Source organism: Bombus pascuorum, chromosome 2 (assembly GCF_905332965.1).
Source record: "Bombus pascuorum chromosome 2, iyBomPasc1.1, whole genome shotgun sequence".
Lineage (NCBI taxonomy): Eukaryota > Metazoa > Arthropoda > Insecta > Hymenoptera > Apidae > Bombus > Bombus pascuorum.
Genome location: NC_083489.1, coordinates 19,110,665 through 19,131,957, shown reverse-complemented (window position 1 = coordinate 19,131,957; position 21,293 = coordinate 19,110,665). Strand labels below are relative to the sequence as shown.

Below are 21,293 nucleotides of genomic sequence, written 5' to 3'. Positions count from 1 at the left end.
CTCCGAAGGTATATCAACGGTGTAATTGTTAAAGCGTACGACGCAGCATTGCGTCACATTTCTGTAAATGGTAAAGACGGAGATAGGTAAAATGATCTCGTGTTATATGTCGCTTGTAATAGGTGCACGAGTTTAATCATCTTTTTCTGCTCTAATAACACATTTATCAAATTAAATCTTACTTACTATTCATACGTACCGTTTAATTATTATAATTTATTTATTGCATTGACATTTACAAGAACTAAAGTAGAACTAACTGGAATTATTTTATCTCTATCCGCTTTTAATTCTGCAATTATAGAAGTTTCCAGAAATAATTAGAAAATAACATCATTAATAGGTTAATATTCTATTCCAAAATTATATATTCTAAAAGCACGAAATAAAAAGAAGAGAAATGAACCCAAATTCTTCTCTTTTGGAAATCCTAGCCTTAATCTTAGTCCTGATTCTAACCTTAAATCCTTCTCCTTAATGTAATTAGAGATACGCTGACCCTTGGAATAACGAGATGGTGACTTATCTCAGTCGCCGTGTATGCAGCTGCGTTGTTGTCTCGGTTTTTACAAAAAATGATTCAGAAGAAAGAGAAACAGTCTAAATACATACAGACAACGTCGCTCCAGGTCGTGCAACGAAAGAAGGTTAAATGTTCAAGGATAAAAACATCATAGACAAAAAGGACGCGATCTTTACGCCATATCCTTTCTTCTCGCGAACAGGAAACCGCCACGAACGACACATAACGCATTCAGAATGCTTGCTCGACACGTCAGTTTGACCTCGAGAGACTGACATATGTACAGGCTCTTGCTTTTACGACCCGAGTATCTCGTATGAATTGAAAAACATAAAAACAAATGAGTATTAAACCAAAATTTCAGTAAATCTAATGTAAATATAAATGCGAAAACATATAAATTTCAACATGAAAATTTCATTCGAAGATTTCACGAACGAAAATTTACCAAAACTTGAACCTGTGATTTTTCACGACTTTCTGACGGCTCTCCTTGAACGAGTGCGTTATTCTCTTGAGATTAAAACGTTTCAGTGATAATTTCGGTTTGCACACCCTCACAGTATAGATAAGATCAGTACAAAATTGTACGGGTTCTCCGTTGGTATCATAAAGTACACGCGCGCATGCGCATACACATGCATCACACCAACTCTAAAAAATGTTGGTTCACTTCTATATTCACGATTTATGAAAGCAGGATTGAAAACAAGGTTAAAAATAGTTAAATATAATTTAGTGTTTCTTATCTTTATTTGGTTCATTATATAGAAGTTTCTTCTATTGTATTTAATACTCCACATAAAAAATACTTTCTCTGATTTAAATAGAAGAACAGAGACGTGGCAATAATCTTTTTTTTTTTTTGCTCTAATTTTATGTACTAGAATAAGATATACATAATTGAGAATTTAATTATTTGACATTTTAATTTATAAATATTCTCTTAAGTTCTCCTTCAAATATCAAACAAGTGATTCTAAACTTTTGACTGGTAGTATAAGTATATATGCGTGTACTTTGTCGTAAGATTTATCAACCATCAGTGAGACGAGAGAAACAATGCATTGATGCTCTTTGAACAGGCTGTTCGAAGAATGAAAAACGACAACTGCTAGATCCGAGGCTTAAAGGATAAATCATGGATCGCTACCATTGGTAGACTCGATCATTACTGTCTTCGGAGATAAACACGACCGGTCGGGACACCCCTTGCGTTTACTCGTGCGCAGGAAGTCGATTATCGCGCCACCATGCATCGTATGCAACGATCAAGAAAATTATGTTCAATAATAAGAGGAACAGCCGGCAATTTAGCGACTCTTTAAAACATAGTTGATCGTTTCCACGTCGCTAGATATTAGTACTAGTTCATACCCTATTATTGCACGATAGTTAAGTACAATTAAGAACCATTTTATTACTTTTTCATTGTGCTATGATTAATAAAGCTTCGAATGCTAGATATGCTCTGTGTCGATAATTGTGATTTTCTTGGGATTTTACATCCGATCTTTACTTTAATAGATCTCAGAAAAGTATCAACAGAAACTAATCAATAAAAAGAGGATCTGCGTGATTTAACGATTTCGTATTTAAAAGGCTTATGTAAACGTCAATTAAACGGAAACATCTATGCAACTTAAAAAATTCTGCATTGGAATTTCAATTTTTATCAATGAGTGTAAAGTTTTCAAAGAAGAAAGAAAAAGGAGAAATATCACAAATGCTAATAACCGTCATTAATGATCCCAAGATCACACAATGTAAAATCAAATCATAATCAACAGAAATAATTATAAAAGAGTTTTTACCATTTTCATGTTAAGCAAACGGAAACGGCTGCCAACAATGTTACTTCGCTCTTCGTGAAGAACTGCGCAGCCGAAGAATGACTCGTTTTCTCGATTCACCGAACACTCGACTTATTTTTTCAAGCGCCGGTGTCGCAACGCGGACTTTCACGAAACGAAAATGTTTGAAAACGTATCATCGTCCACCCACGCGGCCTGGCCACGCACGAGTGAACACACAGAGTACAAACGTATTTATCTAGCGCGTGCATGCACACCAGCTACGAGAGCACGTGTTCTTTTACAAGAGAAAGAAAAATATTCCTCGATTTTCTTACACCTTAAACTTAAACGAATTCGAAATGATGCCCGCGACACGAAGAAAACGAGCGGAGTTTCTTCTCTAAGTCGGTACTCGTGAGCCGTGGCAGAGATAAAGTAATCCTTTAAAAGCTTCAGAATCTTTGTTGCGGAGAAAGAATCTCTTTAAGGTCGATAATGTCACACGAACGAACTTGACTACTTCGCAGAATATGGAAACAATTTTTAGAACAATAGAAGAGTAAGTTATAATACACAAAAAATTTGGTATTTAAAAAAAATGAACAACAATTTGGGTATAGATTCTATGCCAAAACAAGAAAGAAAATTCCAATAAACTTATAAATTTATGTAAACTATTAAATATGTTCCTGTTGAGATGTTATATGACATTAGTACATTTTAATTGTCTCTTAGTATGTTCTTTAAATGATAGTCTATAATATTGATAGTCTATAATAAGAATAATATATGAATACCATCTACTTGAATTTATTCTTTTTCTGTCACTACGTAATATTTGTTTTGATATATATAATTTAGGGCCAAAATTTTTACCTAAACTTTTTAAAACATTCTGTGTATCCGCGGAGGAGCTGTTGGTTTGCTCCACAAGATTTATCTATCAGTCAAAGCTGGCGAGTTCTATTTTCTGAAATTGGCAAAATAAATATAACTCTGTCGAACTTAGTATAACACAATGAACAGTTTCTCCGTTGTTCTTTTTCCTATCGGACCTATCCACCCGTGCCCTTTTCATGTTTAAATATATGGACATATACGAACATCCAATTGTGTCCATACAATTCCACGTCGTTGGAGCGCGAACTTTACAGAACGCTAACAAGTGAATTGGCCCTGGGGCCACGGGTATTTTCTTGCAAATAGTATTCCTTTATTTTCATCCTATTCAACATTGAAAAAATTGATAATACTTGTATTTATTCCTGGGATAAGTATAATATTTAATATTTATTATTAATGTTTAATAATGTACTGCAAACTAATTTAATTGAAAAAAATAATTCATGAATTGATATACGTAGAAATATAGATTTAGCGATTATTTGACGGTATCAGAAATTTTACCGAATTTTTCTGTTCGCATTAGAGATTTCATCTAACATTCGCCTAGCAAAAACAAAGATAATAATCCAGAGTTCTCATAACACATAAAAGTCAACAAAACAATAATCCTTAATTACCCTCCGAATCCTCACGCGGAGTCAATTCAGCACGCGATTCAATGCAACCAATACGACATTCAACCATAGTGCATGCTTCCCACACACCCACACAATCAGAAAAGCATCCCGTTTGCAGCCTAGCTAATCTACTAACCAGCCTCACTTCAACAAAATGGGGTTTCGAAGTCGATGCTGGATCTTGCTCTCAGAACTCGTACTCTCGAAATGTTGTATTAAACATACCCTTCTTATTCAACATTAAAGATCACTAACGTTACTAAAACGTTATCACATTACCACGTTACCAAAAAAACAAGTTACTAAGATAACAAATTTACACCAATATAAATATATTTATTACACAACGTTGCAATTGAAAAAAGTGCAAATTCCAAATTACTTTTAAAAAACACTTGAATATAATTTGACAATTTAGAACAATCGACTCCAGCAGCAAATTGAACGTTAGTTTTTTACTTTTCGAACACGGATGTAAACACAGGAAGGATTTGATCATAGAAAGAAACGCGACCGTCAGACCGGAGCTTACGATCGACACTATTTCCTCGCGAGTCGCGCGTCGTTCGTTCCTCCGTCGCGAACGGCCCACGCGTACGCTCTCGCGGAACGGAGATAGAGGGACGAGCGAGCTTGTCTCGCGCGATGCACGCGATAGCGCGAGCGCATGCGTTTCACGCGTCTCGTCTGCGCGTCAACCGGCCCCAGTGTAACGTCACGGTCTATTCCTTCGATCGTTTCGACGACAGGGTGGAAATGAATCTTTAACGTCACACAAGCATAGAGGGGGGGGGGGAGGAGAGACGTCGGACATTACTCCAATCGCGATCGGTTCAACGCTTCATATCATCGAGTTACTGAAAGGTTGGGTAAGGAGCAAAATTTTGTTTTTGATAATTTGATAATTTAATTCCTGGAAAATCCATTTGATAATTTTTATTTTTGCTCAGTTAATCTTTTTGCTACAATATGTGAATAATACAGTTTGCGTGTTCTTAATCATTTGTGATCAGATCGAATGAATTTAAATAGTTTTGTAAAAGTATATTGAAATATGTTAGTTGATCGTATTGTTGGATATAGTTTCTTGTAAGCAATTTCTCTTTTTTCATTTTCTTTTCTAAATAATTATTAAAACAAGTTAGTTTCTTCAATTTATTCTTCAAAAACGATAATACAATAATCAACCAAATTATATAATATGTAAGAATTAATAATATATAGTGAATTATTATATAATATATAATTATACAAATTATATAATATATAGTGGACCCTGTTGCACAACATACTATAATTATTTTGAATTTCACGAGCATTCTAAAAAGGAAGTTAAATGGGCCGAAAATGAAATATGATTTCGATAAAATCACTCACGAAGTACTAGTATGTTATATAGTATGTCTATTCACTGTGTCATATAAATATAAAAAGCAGATGTACAAGCGGATATGCAAAAGAAAGCTACGCATATACGAATAAGGTTAGTTATACGATGATATCGCGATACAGTGATTTGCATATGTTGAACTGCACCTATTCGATCAAACATACAAATTTTTTACAGATACTCAGAATTTACAAAACGATATCGATGAAATAAAAAAAGGTAGAGTGAGTAATTGAAACGTCGCGTTACTGTGTGATCTGATCGATTTGTTGCCGATGATTCATAATATCATTGCGCGATTGCGGACTATCCGCGAATCACTCTTGAATCGCTGCAGTCTAGTAGAAAAATTTTGATCGATTCTAGGGGAACCTACTTTATCGACCAACAGATTGTACCTTCTTGAAATAAATTTTATGTAACCAATATGAACTAGTCTCAATATAGATCGTTTTATACTTTGCAAGTAAATTATAGAAAAGGTAGACCATAAATCTCATGAACGATTTACAATACGGGTCACGCAAGCAATTAGCCACGAACAGCGTGGGTCACCTATAGTCGATTCGTTGCAGGAGGCGTGGGTCACTTAAGCGATTAATTACAGTCACGTAGTTAACTTACCAGATTCCTCACACTATCATAAGTCATTTCACCAATTTTCTTCAATTTTCTCCAAAAAATTATTCGTAAACAGAGACAAAATTTCGTATCAGGAAGAGTATGTCACCATAGTGATCTTTCGCATGATATTATGAGTCAGAGTAGGTCATGGTCGTGGTATAATAATACTAAATCAATAATAAAATGCTAAAATTTCTTAAATCGTCCAAATCGGTCTTAAAACGGGACCATTACATGAAATGTATAACACGCATCGACTAGCTTGACCTGATTTTTCAGATGTTACGAAATCATGGTTATCGATATCCTGTCTGTCGTTTATCTTCGTCTGTGTGGGATGTATATCCGCAGAGATTCGTACGAGTGTGAATAATTCACACACGTTACTTGTTAGTGGAACAGTAGGGTGAGAGACTATACATTTTATCATTTACGCTCCTAATCTATTTTGTTAATTCTTTGCATTGATATGAGGCGATTATGGAATGCGTAAGATTGCGACGCATACAAGAGGAAACGAGTGGGCATATGAAAATGCTACGATATAACATATAAGGGACTTTTGTCAATACTTCAAACACGTTTTACCTTACATTAAAATGGTTTCAACAATAACGGATCGTTGTAGTTCTTCAATTAAGTTCTTTCCAATTTACATTGGTACGGTTTAATAGGTTTAAGAAAATACAAAATGAATCGCGAACGTTTATGTCGCTATTTGAGTCACGTCGAATTTCTAGAACGGCCACAGAGACAGTGGCGCTATTTCGAACGTTATTACGCACTACGGATTCACGCGCATGGTAGTATCAGCGGAGAAGTATTTTTCATGCTGCCTGGCTGCTTTCAAGCATTGCTTCTTAACCACCCATTTACTTGCTCTATTCGGATGGTTCTTTTCATCGGCAAAGGTAAGGACAGGGGAAATACGCAGCAGGTGCATCGGCTCTTACTTAGTCCTCGGTAAACAAAGACTTTTGAACAAACAGAAATATCCCACGCAGGTGTGACGATAAAACTGGCCTAGCGACTATTTGCTATTTTTAAAATTTAACTTCTTTGTCATAGAATATATATTTTTATCATAGTTTCTCATTAAGTATTAAGATTTATTTGGACCGACGATAGATTAAGCACTTACTGGCGACTCAACAAGTAGTGTGCAAAAGTAGTAGACCAATTTGTGACCCAAATATTCAAACATTGCTGTACGTTGACAAAGTTCAGTCTTCATCCAACAATCGTACTGTATATTCGTAGAACGTGATAAGTGTATCAAAACATATAACATTGCGTGACGAAGAAAGTGAATGAGACACATGAAGACCAACTGATTAGGGCACTAACAAGCGATGCAATGAAAAGATCGAATGTTTAGTCTGGGACTCTATATACGACTATAGTATAATACATACTATGTTTATGAATTATTAAGGTTCATTTTTTTGTATCATATAATGTACACGTATAATCAATGACAAAATCATCTAATATTAGGTATTCAATATATCTTATGTGAAATTATATATCGAATACAAAAGAGAATATAATTCGAAATTTATTTTTAACAATGATGGTCTGATTTGAAAGCAAACCAAAATCTACAGTAAACAATTATACTCTGAACATTAAATATGAAATATTCAAACAATTGACTACTTTTGTGATTGTACGTACATACAATAACTCCCTTATACGTACGTATAAGTATGCTATATTTTCCCGTACACAAATTATCATTTCTCCCCAATTCATGCTGTAATACACTCATAAGCGAAATGCGTAACAGCATCCATTCTAAACGCACTCTAACTGTATATGCACATATACATATGCATGCGAACATATCGAACACATGTGCTCGGGATGTCGCGAGCACCGGCTGCCTCAACTGCATGATGCATCGGCATGCCTCGAAACCTGCAAGACAATTCAAGCCAGTCGAACCAGTTAAGCATGCTCGTTGTATCGAACACCCACGTAAATGCACTTCGCCTACGAGGCGAGGTATATTGTTTCCTTTCTTCGAAAATAGAAGCTGGGTACTTATATACGCATCCCCTCGACTCTTTGCGTGTTCCCTTCAATGCATCCCGTCGTCGTCTGCTTCGCTTGGTTTTAAATAAGAACGGGCACATCGAACGGGTAAGGCATAGCATGCAGGTGCAACGCGGCAATGCACAACAAACTGCAGGTACACGACCGTTCTCATACATAGACGCGTACACAAACGCGTGCAGACGGTAGCTGCAATATCCGAGAGATGCATCCCACACGCCGCGTTTGAACTTTCTCGTTTGCAGGGATATTGGGTAATATTGCGAATTTAATTCATATCTTGCCAAGAATCTCAGGTGTATTGGTTTCAATATTTTTTGATACTATTCGGAAGTTATAATAGATTATTTGAGAATTTGAAGGTTAGATTAATTATGTTTATTGCCGACCATTCTGACAACCTCCATGTTACGTTTGAATTTTCTCATTTGAAGATATACTGAATAGTATTGCGAATTTTATTTATATCATGCCAAGAATCTCGCGTGGATTAATTTAAATAATTTTGCTTTTCTTTGGAAGTTTGAATAATTAATGCAATACTCGGAAGTTTGAAGGTTAAGTTACTTGTTTAACATCATTTATATCCTTTCTTTTATATTCTTATTCTTCATTTATATTCTCATGTTCTTTCAAAGTTCGAAAGGAAATTAATACAAATAGGTTGTTTAGTGAAGATTAGGTCAATTGTTTGACGTTATTGAACATTCTAACAACCCACACGCCATGTTTGAACTTTCTCGTTCGTGAGCACATTGAGTAATATTGCGAATCTAATTCATGTATGTGGTAAGAGATTTCACATAGATCAGCTTAGATGTTTTTCTTACTAATATCATTCAGCATGTCGTACAAAATTTGAAGGTTAAATTAATTGTTGCTGTTGATTCTTCTAACAAGGTAGTGACGTTTATTTTTTAAATCAATAAATTACTGAATGGCTCGCAACGAAAACGCACGATAATTAATCGCGAGGGCAATTCAATTATATACAGGATATACAATAACGTCCTTGGTTTCCGGAAGAGTCTTGTAAAATCTAATGCGTCACAAATGTCTATACAACGTCAAATTATGTTATACTTGTACGGCCGATTAACTACTACGCATGTCGTTTATCGCTGTATCTTAGCGTGCTGATTAACTGTTCTATATTTCTGTTGCGAAACACGTTGTCATTCAGTTCTTAACCTATTTCGTGTCTTCCTCACTGAGAACCTACTTTTCTATAAAAGAAGAGCATCAATCAATTAGTTTATATATCTAAAAATTATATTATTAAAAACGATCTTTATTGAGGATAAACCTAACCTATATCTTTCTTCTTATCTAAAAATCAATATTTTTGTAAACGGATAATAACAAATGAAGTAATTCACTTGTCTAAAAGTTATTTAATTATAAGTAACAATTATTATTGAAAATAAGCTAAATATGCTATTCAATATTTCCATACTTCCATTGTGATATATTTGCCTTCCAGTTCTTAATATCTTCATCCCTTTTACCTATAAACTAATGTTTTTGTTAACTGATTCATCTGTCTAACAATTATTTTAGCGCAAGAAACAATTGTCATTGCGAATATACCTAAATATACCAATCAACGAGGAGCTAGAAGAAAAAAAGCGATACTCTGCGTTTTATAGTGTGCGGGCATTAATTTTAGGACGCGTCAATTAGTTAAAAGCAACTAGTGGAGTGTGGGCAATATAAGTCTGGCAACAGCGCGTCACTTGAATGCTCATTGTAAGCACGTAGCTCGTGTGTGTCCGGAGCCGTGTGAGCGGCACACGGAGAGGCTAGCTTTTTACAGTGACACACGTGCTCCCCACTAACTTTATTTCTGACGACAGAGTCCACGATTCGAGGAGTCATCGGCACCAGAATACTTCCTTTTTCGCTAGCGGGGAGCCGAATTTACTGCGACTACGCACCCCGTTATCCCTGTCCTCTTACCCGGTTCGCATTTAAACACGCATAACTGAGATTAGGCGGCAACTGTTTCTCCCCAGCGATGCAACCAAACCAGTTCGTTATATAGCTGCGGCTATGATTTTCAATGGGATACGTAGTATGTATTCGCGCAGAGATTCTTCCACAGGATATTACGTAATAGCACAACGACCTCGACCGTTATAAACAATCGTTCGGAAAGCGATCAGTGAGTTTTCTTCTTTACCTATTGGGAATAGTTAACCTTGAATTTGAATGTTTGAACAGCAATAAGGGAATGTTAAGATAATCTAATTACAAAAAATTGTTTCTTTATCGTTTTTTGTTATAACTCTATGATAATAGAAGACGAGAAAGGGAAAGAAAGAGTGTTGCTTAGAATCATCATTTAGCGGGTCTATAATTTGGAGATTGAGTCAGAGGAAGCATAGGTGGTGGGCTAAGATTTTCATGAAATTTTGATTTGGTACACATTCTTTTGATGACGAGAATAGAAGAACTATCAAAATTATAGAGGCTTTTATATATAGCATCGTACAAACTATATAACTATTCATTTGTTTATTAAATGAATAGAGTTAAATGATATTGTAAAAAGATGCGTGTATTTAAAATTTATATGAAGGTTAAAGTAGATAAACATTATATATTGGGAGGTATTGAACTCCATGTAGATCTACATATATCTATGGCAGAAAGGAAAAGTAAAGTGAAACAGGTTTTTAGGAAAAGCGAAGTGACTCGCGTCCAGCGAAACGACATAAGTTATATCGAATTACGTGTATTGCCGTGCGCTATTATCACTACGAATTGCCTTTTGCGGTTGTAGACATGCAATGCTTGTCACGGTCAGTGTCCCATTTTTTTCTTCTATTCTGTATATTTTTTCCTTCCCCCGTTCTCTCTTCGTAACAGCAAACATATACGCATAATAGCTGGGTTCTATACAAATTTTCTGCTACCTACTCTATAACTATGTTAAATGATATACAACGCTACCACAAAATATTTTCGATTATTTGAAAACTAAAATGATGACGATAAAACGAACAGTTTATATAGATATTAATCAAACATGCGAAAGTCGAGGCTCCGCTTACGTAATAAATCTCGTTTTGGACCGGCGAAAACTGCGATTTAACGTTTACTGGGAGCAATAAACACAAGACGCACGAAGAAAACCACGTGGTCACATGGGAGAAGATTGACGAGGCGCGCGCATCACAGGATGATCTCCTGGTACACAGAAACCAAACAAGATGTTTTTTGCTCGTTCATTTATGAATATTCAATCAGAGGTTGTTGGACGTACGATTACCGGTGTCGCTTTCGAAAGGTACAAATTAATATCTATTTGTTCCCTTTCACTATCTCAACCGGTTCATCTATGTACGTGCACAATAATAAAAGCGAACGGAACACAACGGTACATTTTTAATAACCGGCGAAATACCGCCGACCGGTATGACATTTCAATCTGCACTTTTATAAGAGAAAGCACGCCCACGCGCGAATAACAGGTCCTATGATCTAGTAGACATTCGATACCAGCTTGGCCGCCGGTTTATAAGGCCATACATCACTCGGCATAAATTACCATATTAACTAACCGCGTAGAGTTGTCCTAAATGGGTTGCTCAAGCGTCCCAATCTCGAATTGAGACGAATTAGAATTTTAAATCGATATCTCACAGGTGTCGCGCGTGCACCAATACGGGGGAGCTGCCGGATTGTACCGTACGAGGCGTGCCGATTGCGACAAATGCACTTCGATCCCGTGGTAAAAACATACGGTTTACTTTTTGATACCATGTTCATGACACATGTGGCTATTTCATACATCTACGTATTCACATTGTTGTTTTATGGCATAATGATCTACGTGCGACCGACAATTACCAGATTTATGTCCTGAGTTAACATAGAAGAAATAAAATTACGAAATTTATTTTTCGTCAGTATGGATGTTTATGTAGTTATTGAAAATTTATAGAATGTATATAATAAACAAAAATAATATATAAAATATTTAATATGAAACGCTTGTTATGATACAAATTTCTGTTTATATTATATTCGTTTAGTTATGTTTTAAAAAACATCTATGATGCTGTTAAAGATTTGTTGAACTGAACCGAATATAAATACGGAGATCAATGGTGAAATCGGATATAAATAGATATAAATTTTCTAATTTGTAGAATGATATCGAGTGCCAGCAAGTTATTTATAGCATATTATTAATTTTACGATCACTTTTACCGGTACGCTACCACGAAAGACCAGCGACTGAAAATCCCAGCATGATTCACGAACGGATTCGCGTTACTCACGAGTATTAACGAGGATTTGATAATGATAGGCGTCGTGAACCGATATGCGGGAGGATCCGACCAGGAGGCGAGAAAGAGACATATGGACGATGCACCAAGAACGCGGAACGGGCACTGTCCTGAAGCTGACGCTGCACGATACGGGGCGTTTCATCGTTTCCACGCAACCGTGCCGATGCCAATTACCGGAACAATGATCGACCGTGTCGCAATAGAATCGGTCGCACGGAGTCAATTTCATATTTCAAACAATGTTCCACTGAGTTGAACACCATTTTCAAAAATGATTATTAATACCGAAATCATCATCAACTACAACCTTCCATTAAAAGAATTCACTCTATTCTACACCTAGACTTATGAATGCATTTCAAAACTATACAACAGGTAGCTAAGAAACTTCGTATTTTAGCAAGACAGCAGTTCAAGGATTCCAATAATGTCAGAGGGGTGAACGTTCTGTTTCTGGTTGAACGCTGTCATCGTGCATGCGACACAATAAAACCGCACCACGCGAGATAGGAAGCATTTGACAAGCCACTCACAAAACTTACACTTGATCAGGATGACACCGTTATGCAGTTCCTCCATCTCGCGGAGGCGAGTGATCCACGTCGCGTTTCGTTCTCCAGGTTAAAAGCCACTGTTCGTTATTCGAATACCGAGCGTGGTTAGTCGTTCGTTTCGGTTTCGGCCAACGTGCTCGCCGATCGGAGCCGAAGAGACCAACATACGCGCACGCTCTTGGCGTTCAATCGACAGAGTTAAGGAACGACACTTTCCAAGCACAGGAAACACAATTCCGTAAAAATCACGGTGCACACGTGGTCACGCGCCCGGCCGCAGGCATAATTAATATCACAGCGTGTACCGATAAGAATGCGTTGTGTCCGACAAAGAAACGCCACCAAAGCGAGTAAACATGGCCGCGCGCGCGCGCTTCTCTAGCTCTCCGTGGCCCGCAGACCCGTCACGCACTGAGGGAGGTTGCATGGAAACGAAGGGCACGGAGGAGAAGAGAGACAGAGAAAGAGCGAGATAGAGTGATCGAGGCTGCGGCTGGTCGACTGAAAAAGAGATTTGCCGAGAGAGGGAGTAGAACAGAGGGTGCTGTAACTTGTGAACGAGAGAGAAAGTTAAAAACGGGCTTATGTGTGGAAACGAAATGGGAAAGACAGAGAATAGCTTGTGGATGGACGAGGACGAAAAATATTGGACAGAGAAGTAGAATAAAAGAGTGGGTCATTCTATACGTTCTCAACGGAAGAAGGGAGAAAAAAGAGAAACGAAGGTACGATCGACATAGAGTAAGAGAAACAGAGATAATCATAGTGTTTGGAGAATTTGTCAAAGCTGCCGCTACGTGGCGCCACCTCAAATGTCGGAATTTCGTTCACGAGAATTTATGCTGCTGGACAATTGGGGAAACACGATTTTCTGGTCTAGGGCATTATTAAACAGAGAAATCGTGTAGCAGCTGGACTTTGAGGGCTTTTGTTGCTGGGAAAATATGCGCGGTCCTATGCACTCAAAGACGAAAGGCACTTTGATGAAAAATTCTTGGAAAAACTTTACCGTGTGAAAGAAGTGAAACGCGTCGTATTTTAAGAGAAAAAATTTTTATTTGCACTAGAAAATATTCGTCTGAAAACTGTTATTATCGAATTGCTTATTTTTAAAGCATCAAACTTCTAATGCGATAATATATCACAGTACCTTCCGCTATATTTATGCATATTGACATTATCGAATTTATCGATTTCTACATATTTTCACAAAACTAAACGTGTCAATCTCATGTTAAAAAGTTCGTTCAACTTATGCATGCAACCAGAAATTTTAGTTTATAACTGAAAATTAATTTATATATAAGAATACCCATTAATGAGTAAATAAATGAAACAGCAAGGCAAACTGAATGGAGATATAAATTATTTGTAACTCGAAGATCAATGCAAGCAAGATGTTGACGTCGACACACAAGCAGTTCTGATGTAAGTGAAATATGATGCATTTCGGAAGTCCAGGGGTTTATTGCATACGCAAAATATGTTTATATATGCACAAATACGCTAAAAAGTAAAACAATTCTTTTTCCTTTAAAGGAAAAGAGAATACATATTCTTGAAAAAAATCAAATAAATTGAAAAACCGTATCGCACTACGCAACGACCGCAGGAAGTCATCTAATAAAAATATGAGTTTCTGGCGAGGTGAGAATATGCTACATGATGTTGTCAAGGGGTAAGTAGCCAAGACTAGAAGTTAATTGTATTTATGAAAATTTCCTTGACAAGATTATCCAATAATATATATCAGATAAATGCAAACTGTTTTAGTTTCTAGTTAAAATTAATCTTTTTTGACAAAAATAAATAGAAGCTTCTTATTTTACTCGATTGCCGCTGAGAAAATTTGTATTATTCACAAAAAAAACCCTATGAGAACACAAGAACTGTCAGATACATCTTGTTGACAAAAGCGCATCTCTGTCAAAGATCGAAGGAAGGATCGATATCGCTGGCTAAGAATGGTTTCTCGTCGATAACACAGTGAATCACGAGAGCAAAGCACACAGTTGGCCGAGCAAGAGGAAAAAGAGCTGTTGTGCAGCTCTAATGGGAGATGGCGACGCGGTTTGTTTTCCTTCCTTGGTTGGTGTACACTCAAAGAGCAGCCGGTTATGTGCCTTGTCCACGGACAAACTCGCGCATATTCTGTCTCAGAATCGCATACCCCACCAAAATCTATGTTTGCAGTTTCCACCACGGCGGTAGTGGCATGTGATCCACGTACACTCCCCTCTTGCTCATTAGTGAAGACTGAAACCAGGTCTAGATTTTAGTACGCATCAGAATCTCCGACTATGAGAAGTTTTCACACGTCCAATCGTATTTTCTGTAGATTTGTATCGAACGGTCATCATGACGGAGGTTTCTCAGCACGCGAAATTTCGATGTGAGTTCTGGGTTCTACGATAAACACATATGTGTACGGTGTCATTCAATAAAAACCACGTGTATACTCGATTCTTTCTTTCATATTTGGTTATGACGTCTTTTGTCTATGACGATACCAATTGTGCCTTGAACGCGAAACGAATGATACACCGTTTTATCAAGGGGTTCCTGTCTTTATATTTTTATTCGTACCGTGTATATGTCATCCACGAAGATCCGTTTTGCTATGTGAACGCAAGTGCGACACGCAATCGGATTTCTTCTGCGTCATCATTACTATGACGCTCCTTCTGCATTGCTTCAAAACAACTTCCTACCTTTCTTAATGCTTCAAATCTTAATATTCAAATTACATACCGCTCAATTTATTACCACTTTCACTGTTACCTATTGTCTTTTGTCTTGTTTTCGGCCAGATTTACAGTATATACCGCGTATCGTGGCGTTGCTTCATGACGCATTGACTGCGTCTACCAAAGATTTACGCGCGTTGCAACTGCGCGCGCAGCCAATTTTCTCATTTGCCCATCACCATCCTTTCCTATAACTCTCTATCTTCGTTTCGATTCTATATCTTTTTTCATTTCTAAGTAACTACTATGACAATGCGATTATCCCATAAACATAACATGATTTCACTGTCCATATAACTAAATTGTTCGTCTCGTTTTTATAATCACCCAATGGACTTATCTCGATGCACTCGAGCGATTCGAAGAAATGGAATGCGCGGTCGTGCGCGCCTATCCACGTGTTCCCGTACTATTAAATTGCGCACGTTCGAATTGTTATTCCTCCCATTATCTTGTTCTTCTACCATACCGTTTCTTATTTTTCTTTCCACCATGTCAACCGGTCTGCGTCTGCCCCATTCTTCGAGACACAACATTCCTCCGCCGATATAATAAGCGTCTAATAGGAATCATTACCACGACCACAGTGATAATAATCGCGAGTCATGCAGGTAGTAGCACAGCGATTTTTCCCTCCCGTTTTGCGGATGTCCACAGGGACCGAGAACCTCACCTGCCGGTTTATTCAGCTCCGAAAGGAAAATGGAAAGCTCTTTACCGGACGCAAATATTCAGCCCAAGCTGGATGGGAGTAAGTATAATACGGACCACATACCCTAACTCATTCTCTGGTATCTTTTTTTCTGTGCTCAAGAACTTTACCAAGAAAATTTCGAATATTTCCTTTGTTGTTAAAATTTTGTGGTCTACTGTTTTCTTTATTTTCTTAAAGAAAATTTGGAATACTTTTTTTTATTAAAATTGTTGGATTGGATTAAAATAACGTTTACTATCTTTTTGAAGAAAATTTGAAATATTTGTGTTTTATAGAAGTTATTGTCAAAAATTAAATAAAATTCACTGTAAAACATTTAAGCTAGACAATATCAATTAAAATCACTGCACAATCTTAAGCAACCTCTTATTATCAACGAAAAATATTTCGTTAATATTTTATAAAATCACAAAATTATATATTTTACCCTAGTGTAAATATAATATCATATTTGCTTAGAGGAAATGAAATTTCTAATTGCTTTCAAATCACAATACAACGAATATATCACACTGATTATCACTTTTTTCATTGATAAATATTAGAAAATTTCTTTAAAAACTCGACGTACTAAAAACAAGCGCGAGGTTCGCAGAACACCGGCGGAATTAAAGGAACGTTGAAACGCGTCTTCTGCGCGCACATATAAAAATACCGACAAAAAGAGTCTCGTTTGCATCATTTATCAACCGCGACATTCTCGCGCCAGTCGACCTCGAGTGTAAAGATATGGGACGAATAATTTTTCACGAGTCGAAACTCAATCGCAGTTGTCATATTTTACCATTCATCGCATTTTTATTTAGTTTCTTCATTCTTTACCAAAATTTAAATGAAAACACTAAGACAATTACATTTTGAGAGAAGTGATTGAAACTGAGAAATCGGAAAAGAGTGGCTTTGCCAAAAACAAATCGTATGTACTAAAATAGCACGGAATACAGAAATATCAAGACGCGAATCACTATTATTAACGACTATGACGAAAATTGGAGGAAAAATGTTAGTCGAATTTAATCGGTGTATTATAAATTGTCTGGTGGATTTGTTTCATGTTTAGTTTTCATTTAGTGTTAGGTAATATTGTGAAGAAATCTATGAAAATATTTTGATGTAACTTCTTTATTATTTAATTATCTTAATTATCTTCAAAAATAATTTTTTATATATTTTTGAACAAAATAAATAAATAAAATTTTTTATCTCGATTCATTGTTATGTCGTATCATATACATATATGTATAGTTAATGTTAGACGTACAGATTTACTCTATTTTAGAAAATATATCTTGCTCTATCATGTTTTTTAATACGTTAGATTATCAGTGAAATACATACGTGTAACTAAAAAAATCAAAATGTAACATATAACAATTTTAAAATGACAATTTACTGAAATACATTATTATTACCTAACAGGCTTAACCTACTTGTTTGATACAACTATTTACCTAAAGCATTAAGATATATTAGATATATCACATTATAATTAAAGGAAGCATTATACTAAAATTCTAAACGCAACGTGTGACAATAACGGAAACGGAAATTGACAGCAATACATGCACTCCATCCTATGTACCATCTTGGCCACTATATCGCGCGTTCTTCTTGAACCGTTCCGTTATCAGTCAAAACGCGTACGCTTATTGATAAAAGCAAAACAATAGGCCGATTTTATTCCGTATTATGAATAGTATCCTCACTGTTCGTTTCTCGGAATGCGAATCGCGAAAATACATAACACAAAAAGCTGAGGCTGAACGCGTTTCATTGTCGTCCATTATCTAAAATCATCTCTTACTATATTTATCTTTTTTTACTTTCGTCAATTCTTTAGGTATATTTTGCAACAGATGAGAGAAGAATTTCCTACTATAATGGCTAACGTACATTACAAAGTGCTGAAGAAGAAATGGTCGAACCTGTTGCAGCAGTACAAAGTGAGACAAGACAGACACGCCTTTTATTGCCCTAACGATTAACCACGATCGCTCGTTGATCCCCGTGCATGAGTTAGTTTGCTTTACCCTCGTTTGTGTTCATTTCAGCGTGAAGCATAATAAACCCGTTTTCCTTACCGCGAGATAAGCGCCACGACGCGGAGAAATTACCAATCACGATGATACCGCGTTAAACCGTCGACAATACGTAAATTCGACACGATACTTTCCTCATTTCTATTTTATTCAGTATCATCGTCGTTTACTTTAAATTGATGTCTCTGTCGTTGACACTAGATATCACCTGCAACTGCTTTTTTAAATATGAGACGACGATTTTCACTCATAACGTGTGAAAATGAGAAAAACAAGTATTGTGTAATAGTGCTATAAGTATGTAAAACAGATTACAAAACTGGTTATATAAGCATGTTTCTAAACTTTGTACAGAATTGTCGATTCGAGATTTTTAAGAATAATGTCTTAGCATAGTAGTTACTTTCTAATTCTATCTCCAAATTTTCTCTCAGATTTCATGTTTTAAATTCTAAATTGTCTTTTCTATATAATTTACTTCAATACCTTATTTCTAAACTGATATTTCTTAAATGTCACTCGAATCAGTAATCCCAAGAATGCAACTGATCTTAAACAGCCTCTAACCTAACTCGAGCAAACACCAGTGCTTTGCATATCATCTAAAGGAAGTCTTTGTTAGCTAAAAACGATATTTTCACTTTATATAACCTATCGGAAGATTCCTTACGATCTAGAAACAAGAAAAAGCACATGAATCTCCGTCTAGTCTTCGATTTTTGTTAAATATTATGTACCAGCAATTTGTTAAAGGAACTGAAGAATCCGGTTCACGGAGACAGAAACAATGTGAATGACGTTTCATGGCCGTTCTACAATGCGATCGACGAAGTTCTTGGATACGATCGGGGATCTACGCCGATCGGCGATGAGTACATCGATCCCCACGAATTCCTTTGCGTCTCCGTGACACCGGAAGAGCCCACCTCGTCCGTGGACGCACTTCCTGCGCAATCTAATCCGGAAATCGACCGTCGAATCAACGATTCGTTTCCGGAACGGAGGTTAAGGGCGCTTAGTGCCAACTGCACGATTGAGATCCAGAAAGTACGACCTTCTGGTGTTAACAGGTACAGCAGTCATTGTGAAAAGTAGTTTCTTTTAGCAGGTGTCAAATTGTAACTTTAAAGTAGATATGTCGTTGGACATAATTGGATATTAATTGATAAGGTAAATAATATTTATAAACAAAAGTCGTCACGTAGCTTTAGTGAGATATATGTTAACTAAAATTATCAAGGCCACTTGTTAAAATATGATAAGTATGTATATCTAACGAATCGAGTCGTGCAGAACAGATAAATAAGATAGATATTCACATATGAAGCATGTAAGAGTCTATTGTTAGAGACATTGTTCTACAATTTCATAATATAGTATTTCATAATACAGTACTACATTCTTACTACTGATTATGATTTAGAAGCATATTTGATCAATTTTCAAGGCAAATTGAGTTTTAAAAAAAGATGTCTGTACTGCTTTAGCTACGAATGAGATAGGGATAATTAATATTAAATATTCAAGATCTAAACTGGTGGAGATAATTACGGCTAGCTACGTACATTATCTTAATTAATTATTACTAGGAAATTTCAATCGGTTTTCAGACAGATGAACAAAAATTTCGCAAAGAGGAAACGAACCACACGGAACGTCGCGGTCGCGATGCCACGGCTACCACGTGCCACAGAACTAACGATTGAGAAAGTGACGTCAGAGACGGACTGCACCAAGGATTTATCCAGACTACGTGGAAGGGATGCCGCGTCGACTCAGGAAGACAAAGAGAGGTTAGAGCGTAACGAGGATGAGGGGATGCCTAGAAAGTCACGAAAAAGCCGTATGGCAGCACCGTATTGTGATGATCGCGATTCACGGACCGATCGCCGTATCGAGCAGATCTTTGAATATATCAAACGACGAGACGAAGAGAATAAATCTATCATGGTACGAGTGATGCACGCGGTGGAGAGCATCGCTAACAAGCTATGACACTGCTGTAGATATAGAAGGGGAGGGGATGAAACCGTATCTGACTACTTTCTAGAAATTATGCAATCGGTTGATTAATGATGCGATAATATTATATGGACGCTTATATGGACCACTCTTTACGTATTCCTTTTATTGAAGATAATGTATTAAATATCTTTGAGATAAATGTATGAATGAAAATATGAAAATATTTTTGACTTGTTTTATATATGTTTAATTAATTGTAAGAGAGGTTAGGTGTGTAAATTATCGGATTTTTGAGAATAAACGTGGAGCAGTAATGAAAGAGATTTTCTTTCAGAAATATTACGGGGCTGTTACTGGTGGGTGTAAAGTTCAATCGCATAGTAAATTAGACTTAAGTTTATATACAAATTTAAATTTTAAGGTGGAATTCGATATTGTTAATAAACGATGTTTTCAAAGATAAATTATCTTGAATTGAGTTCGTTCGGTTTCTTTAAAATTAATAAACCATATAGAGATTTGAAAATTACGAATTAAAAAACAAATTGCAGTTTTATAAAACAATTCTAATATAAGTAAATCAATTCTAAATTAATAAATAAAATTATTTAATCACACACGTAAAGAATATTGTAATTGTAAAATATATGAGTTACTTTTATCGTAACCATAATTCAATTCACTATATTAAAGTGGAAAAGAAAAAAGGAAAATTGCCAAACCACGAAAAAAAGGACGATATCGGTCGATCGAAGAGTGAATTCGAGAGAAGCACGGATGTATCAAGGGTTAGAGATCGATTACGATATGAATATTACACGCTGTCGAAACGAATACCTATAAAGTATCGGGGATACAGCGGCGAGCCTCGTCTGGCGCCTTTCTCTTCGTTCTTAACGCGTTTCGCCTTCTTTCGATGGCTTTTCGCATACCTTCCTTCCCGCCAAAAGGTTTCGTATCCCTTTCAGTAATACAACTGCTATTGCTATTGCTATTGCAGAACGGATAGATTGTTGCACTTAAGGAAGCTTGTTTCTTTAACCAATAATCTCATATAT

The 21,293-nt window shown here is 36.3% G+C and overlaps 2 protein-coding genes across 13 annotated transcripts in view; one reads left to right on the top strand and one right to left on the bottom strand.

The window, feature by feature from the left end:
• Positions 1-21,293, bottom strand: part of LOC132916866 (rho guanine nucleotide exchange factor 10) — a 47,074-nt gene that overhangs the window by 11,523 nt on the left and 14,258 nt on the right. Inside the window, exon 1 of one of the 9 annotated variants that reach the window (XM_060977257.1) lies at positions 12,758-13,152. The exons of 3 other annotated variants lie outside the window; for them this stretch is intronic. In XM_060977257.1, coding sequence (XP_060833240.1) covers positions 12,758-12,794 — 37 coding nt within the window. In that variant the 5' untranslated portion in view covers positions 12,795-13,152. Of the gene's footprint in view, positions 1-2,337; positions 2,797-3,978; positions 4,369-12,203; positions 12,379-12,757; positions 13,153-21,293 lie in introns of those variants that run through there. 5 more of the 9 variants (XM_060977256.1, XM_060977259.1, XM_060977258.1 and 2 more) reach the window with 5 other exon arrangements.
• Positions 14,041-20,699, top strand: LOC132916884 (uncharacterized). 4 transcript variants are annotated; one of them, XM_060977311.1, is made up of 7 exons: positions 14,043-14,197; positions 14,309-14,447; positions 14,550-15,161; positions 16,174-16,267; positions 18,072-18,174; positions 19,024-19,340; positions 19,881-20,699. In XM_060977311.1, the coding sequence occupies exons 3-7, from the start codon at positions 15,128-15,130 to the stop codon at positions 20,263-20,265; spliced, it is 933 nt and encodes a 310-aa protein (XP_060833294.1). In that variant the 5' UTR covers positions 14,043-14,197; positions 14,309-14,447; positions 14,550-15,127; the 3' UTR covers positions 20,266-20,699. The 4 variants fall into 4 exon arrangements, with proteins under 4 accessions (XP_060833295.1, XP_060833294.1, XP_060833293.1 ...); XM_060977312.1 differs by lacking the exon at positions 16,174-16,267 and having other exon boundaries at positions 14,041-14,197; XM_060977310.1 differs by having other exon boundaries at positions 14,550-16,267.